Below are 17,685 nucleotides of genomic sequence, written 5' to 3' on the forward strand. Positions count from 1 at the left end.
TGCATAGATATTTACAAAAACTGTAAAAAAAAATGATGTGTACACAACACTGTGGTCAAGTTCAGTTGTGTAATGTCTTCACTGTACAAAGACACCAAAGTGAAGGACTGACTGAACAGGAACTGAATGCCTGCTAACGTTCCACTTGCTAAGCCACCTGCCTGCAGAGCGGTCTCACCCAGAGGAAGTGACTTCTGTTTCTCACTCAGCACAATATGGGCAAAAAGACACCCCGACACGCAGCCTTGTGAAAGAGTGGAGAAAAATAATTATTCTCATACAGTGAGTAGCTACACTGAAATGGCCTCAAAGAGAACAATTTGACAAAGTCTATCAAAATATAACACATAAATATTTTGACCCCAAAATTCTACTGCTAGGATTTCACTGGTATATGTAATTCACAATGTTTAGATAAGGATGTTCATGGCTGCATTGTTCATAGTAGTACATATAAACAAACAAACAAACAAAAGAACCCAGAAAAGATAAACATGATGTAAACATTATAATGCTCACTGAAGGGAAATTGTGATATGTTCACATGCAAAAATATTGTTTATAAGACTAAAGAGATTAATGTATGGGCTGGGGAGATGCTTATTTTATAAAGAGCTTGTTACGTAAGTGTGAGTACCCAAATTCAGATCTCAAACACCCACACATAAAGCCAGCCACTATAGTTAGTGTCTGTAACACCAGGATGCTCATGGCAAGAAGGGAAGCTGGGATAGGAGAATCCACCAGAAGCTTGTATGTCAGATAGCCTGGAGAATTGAGTGATTAACAGTGAGACACTTTGCTTCAAGTGAAGTGGGAAGTACAGACAAGTGAGCATAATACGGTTTGTTTATGTTTTAATAAAGACACATAAGAATTAAAAATTTGTGGTATGAAAATCAATGTGCCTGATGGGTTATACTTAGAAAGTGGGACTTGGACTAGGGGATCTAAAAGGAACTTAACTCACTTTTCTATAGAAAATACCATGTTATGTGTGACTTTGAGCTATGTGCATATTATTTTCTTTAATAACAACAAACTACTCTTATTTTTATGATTTCTTCTTATTTCCTGTTTACAAGGGATGAATAAATGAAGAAACCTCAATGAAACATGGAAATCTAGAAATATAAGTAGATGTAGTTTCTGATATAATCGAGCATAACCCTGCACACTTTATTCACTTGTTCCCTTGTCTCATAAAAATGCGGACAGAGGCATTGTAATCTGACTCTTTAGCCTAAAGGTTGAGGCAAAGTAACCCTGAACAGGTCTGTGGCACAACAGGGATGAGGTGAGGTTTTGAAGATGGGAAAAATGGTTATTAGATTAGACACCACTCTTCATACAATGGATCCAGAGTAATATAACTCTTGAAGTTTTTTTTTTTAAAGGCAAAACAAAACAATGCATTCCGTTCATTCATGCAATCATTGCCTTAAAGTAGTCACAAGTGTTCATTGAAAATATTTGTTGATTCATTTACATATCCATTGAACCCTTCCTGTGTTCAGTCTACCATGCCCTGCTCGTGGCAAGGAAAATATGTGAAGTCTCACCCTTCCTTGGGCATGAGCCAAGTGGTCACTGAAACCACCCTTTTAAAAAGCACACCTAAGCTTGTGATCATAAATAAAGCATCTAATCACAAAGAAAGCATTAATCAACACAACCCAGCATTATATAACAGGGATTGCACACCATACACAAGCAAAATATATCCCAAGAATGCAAGGTTGGTTTAACATTCCTAATAGCAACTTAATGCCACATGCCATATTAACAGAACACAACATAAAACTCGCATGCTCATCTTAATAGAGAAAGAATAAGGCTTTGACAAAATCCTATGCTTCTGTGTTAAAGATACTCATGGATGAGGAAGCACAGGGAACTATTTTGACCAAAAGCCTCCATGGAAAAATTTCAACTAACATCCCATTTAACAGTGGAAGGCTTACTATTTTGACCTTTAGGTCAGCAACAAGACAAAATGTTCATTCCTTCTACTTCTATTTAACTTTGGACTGGAAGTTCTAGACATGGCTATTAGAAACGTATATAAATAAATGTCATTCAAACTATAAAGGAAGAAGTAAAATTTCCCGTCTTTGCATGTAACTCTGGATAAGGGTCTTTCATATAGTGTAATCTTATACATAGAAAGTTGTCATGAAACTACTGAAAAAAACTACTAAGACTGAGAAGTGAGTTCAACAAGATATAAGATCAACATACAAGGACCAATGTTTATCTAGACACTAGGAATGGAAATTCTGAAAATGAATTAAGAATAGAATTTCATTTTAACATCAAAAACAATAAATCATGGTAGGATAAATTTAACCAGGGAAGACAAGACCTACATGCTGAAAACTATAAAACTATAGAAAAAATAGGTATCTAAATAAATTAAAAGATACATTTGTTTATAGATTAGATTTTATTTTATTTATTTATTTGAGAGCGACAGACACAGAGAGAAAGACAGATAGAGGGAGAGAGAGAGAATGGGCGCGCCAGGGCTTCCAGCCTCTGCAAACGAACTCCAGATGCGTGCGCCCCCTTGTGCATCTGGCTAACATGGGACCTGGGGAACCGACCCTCGAACCGGGGTCCTTAGGCTTCACAGGCAAGCGCTTAACCACTAAGCCATCTCTCCAGCCCTAGATTAGATTTTTATTTATTGTTAAAATGGCAATATTACTGAAGTGCAACTATAAGTTCACACTATCAGAATCCAATTTGTCTTTGATGTAGAAAACAAAGAACTTATTGAAAAATTCACATGTAACACAAGAGATATACAATAGACAAAAGCATCTCCAGGAATAAAATAAGATTCATACTTCCAGTTTCAAAATTTACGACAAAGCAACAATAATATAGACAATGTTGTTTTTTTTTTTTGTATGTGTGTGTGTGTGTGTGTGTGTGTGTTTCGAGGTAGGGTCTCACTCTAGCCCAGGCTCACCTGGAATTCACTATGAAGTCTCAGGATGGCCTCGAATTCATGGCGATCCTCCTACCTCTACCTCCTGAGTGCTGGGATTAAAGGTGTGTGCCACCATGCCCGGATAAGAATAAAATCTTTTAAAAAACACCTTTAGAGTCTGAGCTACATGCCATCAGCTTGAAAGGCAGCTCAGAGAATGGTAGAGAAAACATCTGCAAGTCTTACATGTCACAAGAAATGAGGGAAAAACAAACGAACATCCATCCACAAGGCTGGCTCTTGCAACAAAGACAATAGTGACAAGTGTGAGGCAAGGATGTGAAGAAATTGGAGCCCTTGTCCGCTGCTGGCGGGAAAGTAAGGTGCAAGTAGCTACTGTGTAAACTGGTTCCATGTGACTTAACAATTCCACTCCCTCTTATAACATACCCAAGAGAAATAAAGACACATCTTCACCAGCAGTTCCTTCATAACGTTCCCAGCAGCGTTATCCATAACACCCAAGATAGCAGAAAGAACCCTGCTGAATGAATAACTACAATGTAGCCTACTCAAGTCAAAATAAATACTGATAATGGGCCGCACCAAAGATGATCCTTGAAAACATTATGCCAACGGGAAAGAGCCAATCCCCAAACCACACATTCTATCACAAAGCCATATACGTAAAATGTTCCAAACACAGCATGTGAAGTAGATTCCGGTTTAATTCTGCTCTTGTTGTGCTTTTGTTTTCAAGGTAGGGTTTCATTCTGTAGCCCAGGCTGACCTGGAACTCACTCTGCAGCGCAGGCTGGCTTCATGCTGATCCTCTTACCTCTCGATTCATGTCCATGGGGAGGAAGAGATGAGTGAGAATAGTGATTGTCATACAACACTGCAAGTACACTACAGACAATGATTTGTACACTTTCGGTGGGAAAATTTTATGGCATGTCAATAAATAAATAAATAAATAAAGTTGCCCTTTTAAAGAAGGAGTGGGTTCTAACTACTTATTTTCAGAAATAACTTTTAAATGTCCTCTTAGATCTCAGAGCAAAAGACACAGATGTGCAACTGGTGGTGAGTATTCACTATGGGACCTTGTCCGTGATGACTTGGTTCAAGCCGATCTTCCTCCCCTAGTTAAGATGGCTCCCCACACTTACACCGTTGGCAGAGATCAAAGTATGCAAAAGTCTTTACCCAACCTGTTAAACCTGAGTTCACCAGCTCAGGAGTGAACAGGACACCAAGAAAAGTACAGTTTCCATTCTCACACTCAGAGGGCATAGTCATCAATTTAAAACTGATCAAGGGCTAGAAAGATGGCCCAGAGGTTACAGGCCCTTGCTTGCAAAGCCTGCTGACCTGGGTTCAATTCCCCAGAACCCACATAAAGCCAGATGCACAAAGTGGTACATGCATCTGGAGTTCCTTTGCAGTGGCAGGAAGCCCTGGCCTGGCCATTCTCTCTCACTCTCTCTAATGAATAATTTAAAAAAAAAAAAAACACTGACCAAATACTACTTAGTTTTTGTTTTTTTGTTTTTTGTTTTCATTTAGAATTCAATGGTGATAGTTCTTGGAGATAGAGTAACCTCACAGAGATCCTATGCTGCCTGTGAGAACACTGCTTCACTGCAACATATCTTAAGTCACAACCACTACCATCCCTAAGTAACAAAATAAAATCAAAATTTTCTATTTGTGATGTACGGATTGTTCATTTCAATTTACAAAAACTTTAAATCCATAAAAGCTAGGACCGGAAATTTAAGTATAATATTGTTTTGCAACAGATTTTTCGTATTATCAAGCATGAATAAATCACTTTTTATTTATGCATATTGCACAATCAATCTCTCCATATGATTTAGTCATTATAGAGTCCTAACATTTTGGAAACTTTGTTTTCTTTTTTTGGTACTGGGCAAAAGATAGGAGGTTACATTTTAGTATTTTACTTGAATCTTAGGTTTCATTTATATAATACCCCTTGTTTGACATAAAGGTAAAAGTCACTTATCTAAGATCCACATCAGAAATATTTGGTGATAGATGAATTAAGTCCAGGACACTATTCGTTCATACCAGCTGTATTGGAGTCATGATTTAATTCTCTGTCAGCACGAGAAAGTAAAAACCATATCTCTTGCTTGAAATAAAAGCTAACACGCAGCTTTAAAATAAGACAAAAAGAAATCCAGTCTTATTTTCACTGAATAGTTTTCTAAATTTAAGGCCCTAATTAGCATAAGCCCGCCCACAAAAAATCCCTCAAAACTTGACAACAGGAAGAATTTTAGTGTCCAGAGCACTGTGACCATGTCATTGTCCGTAAAGAAAACTATATGAGCTTTCTTGCATTCTGCGTGTGCTCTGTGACATTAAGTTCAGCAAAGCAGATGATATCCCAGGGACTGAATCCATACCATATACCACATAAACAAACCCACCTGGGGAGGGGTTCAAGTACAGAATGCTATCTAATGAGACAGCCTGGAACAGATTCCAAACCTTCCTCTCTGCTGTCATTTCCTTCCCCTGAGATCCTGTTGATGTTTGTAGACTTTCAAGTCTATTACATATCTCAATCCACCACACTCATCTCTCAGCAAGATTATTTTGTTTTTAGAAATCGCTGATAGAACAATATCAAAATAATTCCTTGTAAGTTTATTTCATTATTCAGTCGCATGGACTGTCACCAAATTGTTGTTTATCTTTTTGTAGTGCTGGGATAATGCCAAACTACCTTCCTTCCTTTTCTTTCATTTTTTTTTTTTTAAGAAAATAAAAAGAAACTTTGAAAACTCACAAACATTCCACACAGTTAACTGCAAATGCCCATCAACCCTCATGAGCGAGATTCGGGACATACCTTTTCCTAAACTTTGTAGTTTAGGTCTCTAACATACACAAAACAATTCTCAACGTGAAACAATTATATGCACATTTTGGGGAAGTCATTAAACAGTCGAGGTCCAGGCAGACCAGGAAAAGGGAATCGACTTGTACTCGGAAAACAAACCATAAATCAGTTGACAAGTTTGAAAGAATTTCTGTTCTAGTCTGTTCAGAAGCCAACAGAGGAAGAAGAAAAAAAAAAAAAAAAGAAAAAAAATTCCAGTGGGCATGTTTCTTTTGCTAAGTTTAAAAAACAGATTAATAGGCAAATGGCGTTTCTGGGAACTTTTTGGCTCCCAAGTCATTTGGAGAACAGAAAATGAGGCCTGCGCCTTTAAGGTGAAGGAGGCCGGGATCCCCAAAAGGCATCCATCGCACTTCGGGCGACGACAAAGAGTTTGGCGCGGTGGCCTGGGGCTCGGAGAGGTGGGGGGGGGGGAGCGCTTGGGGGCTGGGGAGGGCGCGGGTTCGAGGCCCGCCTGGCCCGGCCGGCTGCTGGGCTGCCCCGCGTGGACTCACCGCTGCCGGGCTGCGGGGACAGCGTGGACACCGACGTCTGGCCCATGGCTGGCTTGGGGTCGCCGCGCCAGCAGGTCCAGCGATCACGCGGCTCCTCCGCTCCTCCGCTCGGGGCTCGGCTCCCACGCGGCCTTCCGAGCGTCCATGGCCGGCGCGGGCCCCAGACGCCCGCCCGGTCCCCTCAACCTTCTCCCCGCGCGGGTCTCCCCGCCCGGCCGGCCGCAGCCGGCGCGGAGGATCCAGCCCAGCGGATGCCTGTCATTCCTCTATGCAGATTAGCTGGGGTCAGGGGTCACGGGGAGAAAAAAAAAAGGGGGGCTGAGGGCGATAGGGAGGGAGAGTGGGAGCACGGAGATGCAAGGGGTCGGGGGGAGCACCAGGTACTCCCTGCACCCCAGGGGGTTGGGTGCCTGCACCCTTTCAGAAGGTAACAGAAACTCCAGCTACCAGATGCTCCCCTTTACTGGAAAAGGTTCAGTGTCAAAAGGATCCTTTAGGTGTGGAGGAAAAGGCATGAACGTACTTAGTCATGGTACTTAATTTAAGTTTGTTTAAAGTTGGTTCCTTCCTTTGAATACTGTACTTCGGAAGCATTGCAGCACTGTGAAATATGTGATTGTGTAGTTCTCACTTAAACAGCAAGATGACTTCGCCATGGGGAGATGGCTCAGTGGTTAAAGGTGCTTGCTTGCAAAGTCTGCCTGCCCAGGGGTCTATGGCCCAGTACCCAAGTAAACCAGATGCCCAAAGTAGCATATGACTCCTCAGTTCATTTCCAGCCAGAGCACACATCTATTTCTTTCTCTCTCTCTCTCTCTCTCTCAAATAAGTAAATATTTTGTATTTTTAAAAATTATCTTCCTTTGAACAAATACAATTTTAAAATAATCAACACTGGTGGCTTCAGTTTGGACAACAAATTTCTCTGATGGACACATGTGTGAAGACTCCCTACCCCCTCTCGTATGTTTAGTGAGATACACACTTATATATCAACACATTCCTTGAAAAGAAAGATGTTTAAGGGCTAGAGAGATGGCTTAGCACTTAGGGCACTTGCCTGTAAAGCCTAAGGACCCAGGTTCAATTCCCCAGGACCCAAATAAGCTGGATGCACAAGGTTTGTGTCTGGTGGCTGGATGCCCTGGCAAGCCCATTCTCTCTCTCTCCCTCTGTCTGCCTCTTTCTCTCTCTCTCAGTCAAATAAATAAATAAATATAGAAAACATTTAAAAGGTGTCAAAAATAGTCAAGAGATAAAAAGAAGCATACAGGCAGTAATTTATTGTATAAAACGATTACATCTTGAAAGTTTTACTGACCTCCGAGTAGCAAACTGTCTCAATCTCCTTAAAGCTACAGGTACAAATAAAAGCTTGATCTTTACAGTTGATGGTTGGCATGATGAGAGTCACTCCTGTCATCTCTCAGTTTACCCCACTCAACTCTGAACAGTAGAAAATACTGTTTAGTAGATCCATTATAAGGTAATGTCAGATTTAATACATTAAATCTAGAGTATTGTCCCTAATGTTTATGTTACCAAGATCATTAAGAGCCTCGTCTTTTTATTTTTATGCGTGCGTGTGTGTGTTGTGTGTGTAGTAGTGTGGTGTGGGGTGTGTGTGTGTGTGTGTGTGTGTGTGTGTGTGTGAAGTGGTGTGTGTGAAATATGCACACATCCCTTGGGTATGGATGCAGAGAGCGGAGGAAAACACTGGATGTTCTCTTTCCTTTCATTCATCTGTGTTTCCTTGAGACAGAGTCTCTCATTGAACCCAAAGCTGCCACTTCTTTAGGTCAGACTAGCTGACCAGAGAGTCTCAGACATTCTCTAGTCTCTGCTCCCCACAGGACTGGGTTTCTGGGGTATGTGGCCACGCCCAGGTGCTGGGGTATGGAGCTCAAAGTGAAGCAGGCCCGCATGCTGGCATGGCAAACCCCCTGCCCTCTGTGCCATCCCTCCAGCCCCTTGTTTTGATACTTTTTGAAAGACACTTGCTTGAGTGTTTAACCAGGCAGGTTCATTACCCCATTTTTTTTCAGACCTGAACCTCAACCTCTATTGTTAGGAAATACTTTTGCTTAAAAAATGTGATCAATTATCTACTTTTTTTTGCTTCATTCACTGTTAAGAAACCATGATTTATTTTTAAGGTGTAGAAGACTAAACCCTGGGGGACTTTTGTACAGCAAAAGTACACAATCCTTTTTTATTTTTATTTTTATTTTTTTGCTCTCATGACTCCTTTTCCTTGAAAAACCAATAGTTTGTTTTTATTCTTCTATAGATCTTTGAAAAATTTTTTTCTTTATTTTTTATTTGAGAGTGACAGACAGAAAGAGGCAGAAGGAGAGAGAGAATGGGCGCGCCAGGGCCTTCAGCCACTGCAAACGAACTCCACATGTGTGCGCCCCCTTGTGCATCTGGCTAATGTGGGTCCTGGGGAGTTGAGCCTTGAACCAGGCCCTTAGGCTTCATAGGCAAGCGCTTAACCACTAAGCCATCTCCCCAGCCCTCCTCTACAGATTTTTATTTCAAATATCTTAGAGGGTGGTTCTATGGCTATAGTTTGTTCAGAATTTTTTTTGTGTGTGTGTCTTCATATTTACCTTACTCAAGACCTTTCATAACTTGTTAGTGAAAACTGTTAGCCTCATTTGGGATTCTAACAATCCATGATCAAGTTACACAATTTTCTCTGAACTTCTCCCCGGTCCATTACAGTATCCTTGAAACTTGTCAGCCCAACTACAGGAAGTATGCAGTAAGGCTTTCGTTCTAGGGTGGGACAGTTCTTCTTCCAGAAAAAAAAAAAAAAATTAAATTTATTTATTTATTTGCAGAGAGAGAGAGAGAGAATAGGTGCACCAGGCAGGGCATCTAGCCACTGCAAATGAACTCCAGATACATGTGCCACCCTGTGCATCTGGCTTTACATAGGTACTAGGGAAGAGAACCTGGGTCATTAGGCTTTGCAGGCAAGCACCTTAATCATTGCTGAGCCATTTATCAAGCCCCTTCTTCCAGAATTTCTGAAGGGGTTGGTGTTTAAGTGACCTTTGTTAATAGTTAAGAAGTTATGCTAATGAATGTGGCAAAGGTCTACAGTAACTCCTAAGCTCATTTTGAGGTCAGACAGAAAGGTTAGAAGTTATCATAGAATTATGAGTATAATGGATTCCAGCAACGTGGCTCATGCTTGTAATCCCAACACTTGGGAGGCTGAAGCAAGAGGAACTGTGAGTTCAAGGCCAGCTTAGGCTTCATAGTGAGCACCAGGCCAGCCTGGGCTACCGTCTCAAAAACAAAACAAAAAAGTATTTTAATATAATGTCCTTCAAAATTATCTTACTCGTGCCTTATTAGAGCTCCCCCAGCTTTACAAATCGTTGTGGGTGTTACTCTCAGGAGTTTATTGAATACTAGAAACATTTACTGTCACCTGAAATGCATGGCTATTTCTTTGCAAACTTCTCATTCCAGGGATTCATTTTAAACTGCTAAGGAAGATAAGAGCCCATCCTAGGAAGTTATCTACCTTGAGCTTCACAGCATTCATCCGCCAGCTCTAGTCTTTGTTTTGGAATTTGTTGTTGGAGTTGTGCACACATGCATGCTCGTATTGTGTGGGTGGACATGTATGCTGGTACAGGCACACAGGTTGGGGCCAGAGGACAATCTTGGTGTCCTTCTGGAACACTCTCTACCTCCTTTGAGACAGTCCCTCACTGGCCTGAAGCTCACCAGGTGAGCTCCAAGGATGCGCCCATCTCTGCTCCATCGCGCGGGGATTACAAGCGCTCCACATCACACCCTCCGTGTTTATGTGGGTTCTGGGGATTGAACTCTGGTCCTGATGCTTGCACAGCAAGCGCTTTGCCTACGGCACCATCTTCCCAGCCCCTGTTCTAGACTCTCTCTGCTCTCTTTGTGTGTGTGTCTGTGCGTGTTTGTGTGTGTGTGCGCACGCGCGCACGTGGTGTGTAAGTGAGAGTGCCCCTGCGGTACACCATGTGCTTGCCTACAATGATGTGCCCTCGACTGCAGTGGCCAGAGAGGAACACTGGGTGCCCACTGCTCTTCTACCTGTTCTTATTTGAGCCAGAGTCCCTTTGCTGATCTTGGAACTTGCCAGCTTCCCTCCCCGCTGCCTCCAAACTCCAGTGATTCTTGGGACTGGGATTACAGACACATGTGGCCACATGCAGCTGTCCATGTGCATCCTCGGGATAAAACTCCACTGGCCTCTCACGCTTCCTCGGGCTTTCCTGCTGGCATAGTGCTCTTAACTGCTGAGCCATCTCTCCAGCACCCTGTTCCAGATTTCTAGACCCATCTTTTTTCCAGTGATATTCTAATAAATGGTTAAAAGTGGTTAGGGATAAGTGGAGGAGGGGAGAATGGGGTGCAAGATCCATTAGTGATGTTTACTGTTTGCTAGCTTTCACGATGTAAACACTACTGCAATGGCTGATCCACCAAACTACCAAATAGTTGGGAAAAACTGAGGTCAACTGGCTCGCAAAATTCTTTGAAATGAGATAAGTCGGCCCCTGAGCCTAAATGAGCTGCCTGCCTCCGGCATACCACCACTTCTGTCTGGTTCCACAAACTGTCATTAAATCATATTATGACTGGATTTGAGAAGTTGTTTGGATTAAACATCCTAAAACATAGAAGAATAGCATTGACTGATTCCCACCCCTGACACCCACCCCCCCAACTGAACAGTCAAAATAGTTTTCAACCCTTGAAAGAACTCTTGATTTATTCATTTACTTCCAGGAAGAAATGGAATTGACATGATTACTTGGAATTTCCTTTAGGAGCCAGTGTGTTTTTTGAACACGATGCTGTACTTGGGAGGTTTTCAGGCATTTTACTGCATCCCACCGATTTCACTGGCTTGTCCAATCTGACAGTAAGCTCATGGGTTTGGGGTGCCCAAGAGTGACAACAGCATTTGCCATGGATGGAAGCAACTGTGCTTGTTAGGTAAACGTCAAAGCAGACATAAAACTAAAGCTTAATAGACTATTTGTGAAAAAGTCCTTTTCTACTATGTCAAAGTCCAAAGCGCAGACATAGCATTTAGTGACTAGGAGACAGTTTTGAACTTGGAGAGGGACAGACACAGACACCAACCCTGGTCTCGACCTTATATATAGATCTTCTAGTTTGGTTCTCACTCACTGACACTCCAGATTGCTGGCTGGGGCTTCATGGTGGGAGAGCAAAGCTAGGCAGAGCCCCAGAAAATGAGATGGGTAACTGGAACCTCAGTAGCCTCAGGTAACACTGTGAGGAAAAAGAAACATGTGCAAATTCATGAAGACTGTGCTAACTGACATCCTGCTTTTGGGACTTGGCTATGAATATCTAAATTAGTGACATCTCTTTGAGTAATGGAAACTGTAACCAAAGTGATATGAAAGGAGAGGGTGGAGGGGGTCTATCAGGGGTGGGAGGCGGGGGGGGGATGAAAGGGAAGAGGGGAGAATCAATCAAAACTAAGTTTGTATGAAAATGTCATAAGGAAATCCGTTACTCTGAATGCTAATAAGAAGGAAAGAAGGGAGGGAGGGAGGGAGGGAGAGAGGGAGGGAGAGAGGAAAGGGGGAGGAAGGAGGATATTTTCCTAGTGTGAACAGAAAGAATTTAAATATGGTAATCTTTCGAATAAAACATTTAAAATTTAATGTTTTTCCCAAGTAATAGTATTTCAAACAAACAAGGAACTCACAGATTACCTAAAGGTACCATTTAGCCCATTGTTTATTTCTGTCAAGTACCATGATCAGATTTACTAAAAAGCAAAATATTGGCTTGTCTCCCTTTCATTAAAAGAATTATTAGAGCATAATTTTTAAATCATAAGAATGCTTTAACACAAGATGTTCTAATAGTCTGATAAAAGACCACACACACACACACACACACACAAACACACACACACACAATCTCAGAAACTAAAAGGGTCATACAAACATTTTTAAGTTCTCAAGTAGTTTTTTATTTTAAACCAGAATATATTCAAGCTTTCACAACCTTCAATTTCTTCAAAACTTGGCTACTTTTTGCAAGAGGAAGCCTACTTAGGAAACTATGACCGCTAAATGGCAAATAGAAGGTTTGTGGATTTTTATACTTTTAGCTGAAATTTTAGAAATGTAACTAGTTCTTGCATTTTGAAAAGTTACTCTACACAAGTTACAAAGGACTTACTATACTATTTTTTTTAGATTTTACGACTGTGAGACAATAGATACTACGTTTTCCACATTATGAGCAACAGATAAAAAGAGAATCTTAATTATTAACACTTAAAGACTCAAAACTCTACTAGTTACACTAAGCACCACCAGGAGACTCGAAGGCCACATTCCATATGTATTAGGCAGAACAGGAAATGAACCTGCAGGACAAGTTTTCCTTTCCTATTGTTCTCCTAGTTTTATATGATTTATTTCCCGAGTTTCCCTCCTCCTGCTCTCTCAAACTAACAGGATTAACTAAATACCCTGCCCCCGCCCCTCCCTGCGCCTGGCTCAGCGGAGGGCGTGGGGAGCCTGCTTTGTGCTTACTTAGGACTGAGCTGACAATTGGAAGATTTACCCTGGAAAATAGAGCTCCATGGGCGGTGCTGGAATTTCCTTTGCCAAAACCTTTTTCTCCACCCTAGGAGAAAAGGCATCTGCAAGTTGCCGTACATCATGTCATATGACCCACTCATGGGAGCTGAAGCTCTGATGACTGGCTATAAAACTTATAATCTTAAACTCACTAGCCCACATCTACATGGAACAGTCCTCAAGACATTCTTAATAATCACTGCCTGGTTTACAGAAAATAATTTCTTAAAGTCAAGTCCCAATCACTGTTTTCGTCATCACATTCATTCCCACACCCAAGCGAGGTGTTTGGTACCATGCGCTCATCACATGTTGGGTTAATAAAGGGAAAAGCATTTAAGGAGCGGCCGAAAAACCTCACAAAAACCAAAGCTTACCTGTCTATGAATGTATGTGTGATTTTGGTGATAGGATGCTGGTTCTATAGCACAAAGATAACAAGTCAAACACTGCTAAGCCAATCTCAGTTCAGCAGACTAGACTGTTCTCCATCCATAATCATACAGTTATTCCACTTGCATTAACCAAGCACCTCCCACAGGCAGGGGACTTCTATTCACAGGGACCCTGTTTGGTGGCAGTCTCAATAGGAATGCTGTGTGTGTGGGGGGGGGGGGGGAAGGTAGGTGTGACTGCTTACTCGAGTGATTATAACAGTGACTACCATGGTAGAAGCCTGTTTGTCCAGGTGTTAAGGGCACACAGTGGGCCTGGCCCAGGGAAGGCACTGAGCTGCACTAAGTACTCAATCTGCACCTTCACCACAAAGATGTGGTGGCTCGTTCAGAAAATACTGTGAGGCTGTGGAATGCTTCCGCAACAAAGAAAAATTAAGTTCTGATCATCTGTGATGTGTGTTAACTGTACTTTTGATTGCTGGAGCTTTTTGAGGAATAAGTGACAAATCCTTTAAAAAGTGCTCATTTCAAGTCGTGTGAGTTCTCATAAGTGTATAGTGCAACGCAAGCAAGTGTCAGAAAATGGACAGAATCCCAAAGCATCCCAGCATGCCTTCTTCCATGAGCCTGTACCCCGAATCACTCTTGTCCCATCCCTGGCATTTGGCTCCTCCTGACATACTTTCCATGGGTGGTGATTAATCTTGATTATCAAACTGTTTGGATTGAGAAGCACCTAGGAGATTGTAGAGCACATTTTTGTGTTTCTGTGATGTCATTTCTTAGAGAAGATTAACGGAGAGGAGAAGACCAAGCCTGAATGTGAACAATACCTTCCCATAGGCTGCGGCCTGAGTGGGATAAGGAAGAAGGAAAGACAGCCAGCAAAGGCATTGTGTCCATCTGTCTGTCTCTAATTCTCTCTCCTTTTCTGCTTCCTGGTTGCCATGATGTGAGCTGCCCTGAGTCACCTCACTCTCCGCACCACAATAGACTGAAATCTCTAAAACCAGGAAGAAAATAACTTCTTCCCTTATATTACTTTTGTCGCAGAGGTATTTTGTCACAGTGACCAGAAAGCTAACATACCCTCCTTATAATTTTGACTTTTTAAAGTTTTAAGTACATGGGGAAACACCATAGGCAGGTTTTTTTTTTTTGAGACAGAGAGACACAGAGAGAGAATTGGTACACCAGGGCCTCATCCGCTGAAATTGAACTCCAGACGCTTGAGCCACCTAGTGGGCATGTGCAGCCTTGCACTTGCCTCACATTTGTGCAACTGTCTTATGTAGGATCTGGAGAGTTGAACATGGGTCGTTAGGCTTCACAGGCAAGCGCCTTAACCACTAAGACATCTCTCCAACCCTTCAGTTTCTTTTTTATACCTGATTCTCTTAACTTTGTGTGTGTATGTGTTGTGTGCATGCCTGAGTGTGTGGATGTTCATGTGTATGTGGTTGTGTGTGTGTATGTGTGTGTGCAAGTAGTGTGCATGTGTGAGTATGTGTGTGAAGGCTGGAGGCAGATGTTGGGTGTCTTCCTCAATCATTATCTATCTTGTTGTTTGAGATGGGGTCTCTCTGTAAACCAGAGCTCACCAATTCAGTCAGACTAGCTAGCCAGTAAACTGGCCCCTGTCTCTACATCCCAGCGCGGGGATTATTGGCATTCCCACCATGCCTTGCATTTTGGGTCCTGGAGATCCAAACTGAGGTCCTCATGTTTGCTGCAATTTTTTTATTCATACATGTTGTCCCACATATCTGTATTTTGCTTCCTTTTTGCCCTGAGTAGTCTCCCACTATATAGCTGCACCAAAGTTTGTTTGCCTAGTTTCCAGTTACTCCTTTTCACCTGAGAAATTTTATGAAACCCTGAGTACATAGGTATATAAAACAGACACACTTATATAAAACATGGACCAATAATTAATCATAAAAATTTTACGGCAGCCATGCATAGTGGTGCACATCTTTAGTCCCAGCACTCGGGAGGCAGAGGTAAGAGGACTGTCATGAGTTTGAGGCCACCCTGAGATTACATAACAAATTCCAGGTCAGCCTGGACTAGAGTAAGATCCTACCTCAAAAAAACCAAGGAAAATAATGATTTCAGCGGCGGGGAGATGGCTCAGCGGGTAAGAAAGAAAGAGCGCTTGCTGAATAACCATCGCACACTACGTGTGCTACACTCACATCAAGAAGGTAATTTATGCACTTAGTAAAGGCAAAAGAAAATTAGCATAATAATGAGATAAAGGTACCTATTTTTACATAAGGAATCGAATGCCATTTTATATCCATACACAGTACAAAATGGTAGAATTATGTTTAGAGTCATTTGAACAATTGTGGTAAATTCTGTCCCAAATCCAAAGCCAAAATTCATGGAATGATTTTTGTGTGTGTGAAATCCCAGTCAGCAATAATTCAAACAGTGCTTTCTAAAATCAAACATATTGACAGACAACCATACAAAGACATACTAATTTGATACTTCCATGCCAAAGAATGATGGTAGAAAAATATTTTTTTTTTAATTTTTTTAAATTTATTTATTTGAGAGCGACAGACACAGAGAGAAAGACAGATGGAGGGAGAGAGAGAGAATGGGTGCGCCAGGGCTTCCAGCCTCTGCAAATGAACTCCAGACGTGTGCGCCCCCTTGTGCATCTGGCTAACGTGGGACCTGGGGAACCGAGCCTTGAACCGGGGTCCTTAGGCTTCACAGGCAAGTGCTTAACCGCTAAGCCATCTCTCCAGCCCGAAAAATATTTTTTAAGTATTTTATTTTTACTTATTTATTTGAGAGAGAGATAGAGGAAGGAGAGGGAGAGAGAGTGAGCACACCAGGGCTTCTAGCCACTGCAAATAAACTCCAGACGCACATGCCACATTGTGCATCTGGCTTAGGTGGGTACTGAGGAATCGAACCTGGGTCCTTAGGTTTCACAGCCTAGTGTCTTAACTGCTAAGTCATCCCTCCAGCCCTAGAAAAATATTAAAAGCCATTGCTTTCTGTAACTAAACTATTAAATTTCCATAGGAGCAGAACACCTTGTATGTAAAATGCAATTCATAGCCGACAGTCCTGTGGAACCTGAGGCGCTCCAGGCAGGGCTTGTTGGCTCCTCCATGCACAAAGCATCTAGCCTCTGCCATAAACACCCTGGATTCATTACGTGTTTGATTTTGAATTAATTTGCGGTGGCTATGCACGGCAATATTTTACAGCTGCCAGAGTTTTCATGGCCTGCGCACTCACTCATGTGAACCCGTATGTAACCCCAGCACTGGACAGGCAGGTACAGGGGAAGCTCACTGGCCAGCCAATTAGACCGTCTGGAAAAGAAAGTGGGTGGCATTTGAAAAACAACAGTAGAGGTTGTCTCCTGGACAACACTCATACGTGCAACTGCACTCACATGTACACCTACACACACGCACGTGTGCACACACGAAAAGTGTGTGCTAAGTCAACTTCTCTCTCACACACACAAAACATGACCCCTGACATACAGGGGATACGCAAGAAATAACAGTAGAAACAGGAAGTAGCAAAATGATGGTGAATTCACAGTTCTCTTCTATACCAACTGAACTATCAAACACTTAGCCTGATAAATTTAATAAATTACTGGCTGTACAAAATGGAGAAACAGTTACATTTTTAACAGATGGTCAAATCTTGGTTTTGATCAGGAGGAAGAAAGATAAATAATAACTAAATAATATTAGATTTAGCCAGAAAAAAATAAATAAAAGTAACAGTGACCTTTCATATCCATAAGTAACAGAAGGGGAATTCGGCAAAACTTCACTAATCCAAGTACTAGGGAAATATAAGGAGAGAAAAATATTGAAGAGGACCATGCTAAAAAAAAGATAATAAGGGCTGGAGAGATGGCTTAGCGGTTAAGGTGCTTGCCTGCAAAGCCAAAGAACTCAGGTTCAATTCTCCAGTACCCATGTAAACCAGATGCATATGTGTCTGGAGTTCGTTTGCAGTGGCTGAAGACCCTGGCGTGCCCATTCCAAACAACTAAGTAAAATTTAAGAAATTAAAGGCAGAGGCCTACTACATAATAATGACAGACTAATTAGCAAAATACACCATTTTTCAAGAAGCGTGCCTCTGACATCAAAGCCTTGAAATATAAAAACAAAAAGAAATGAATTACAAAGATAATTGGACAAACATATACGAATATGGACGGATATGTAATAATATGGAGAGATTTTAATATTGAACAAAAAGTAATATGAGGAAAAACATTTTT

At 41.7% G+C, this 17,685-nt stretch overlaps 1 protein-coding gene across 6 annotated transcripts in view; it reads right to left on the reverse strand.

The window, feature by feature from the left end:
* The window catches only part of Phactr2 (phosphatase and actin regulator 2), a 303,106-nt gene that overhangs the window by 130,536 nt on the left and 154,885 nt on the right, over nucleotides 1-17,685 (reverse strand). For 2 of the 6 annotated variants that reach the window (XM_045159876.1, XM_045159871.1), the window contains exon 1: nucleotides 6,371-6,511. The exons of the other annotated variants lie outside the window; for them this stretch is intronic. In XM_045159876.1, coding sequence (XP_045015811.1) covers nucleotides 6,371-6,416 — 46 coding nt within the window. In that variant the 5' untranslated portion in view covers nucleotides 6,417-6,511. Of the gene's footprint in view, nucleotides 1-6,370; nucleotides 6,512-17,685 lie in introns of those variants that run through there. 6 annotated transcript variants of the gene reach the window in all.

Source organism: Jaculus jaculus, chromosome 9 (genome assembly GCF_020740685.1).
Source record: "Jaculus jaculus isolate mJacJac1 chromosome 9, mJacJac1.mat.Y.cur, whole genome shotgun sequence".
In the NCBI taxonomy this organism is placed as follows: Eukaryota; Metazoa; Chordata; class Mammalia; order Rodentia; family Dipodidae; genus Jaculus; species Jaculus jaculus.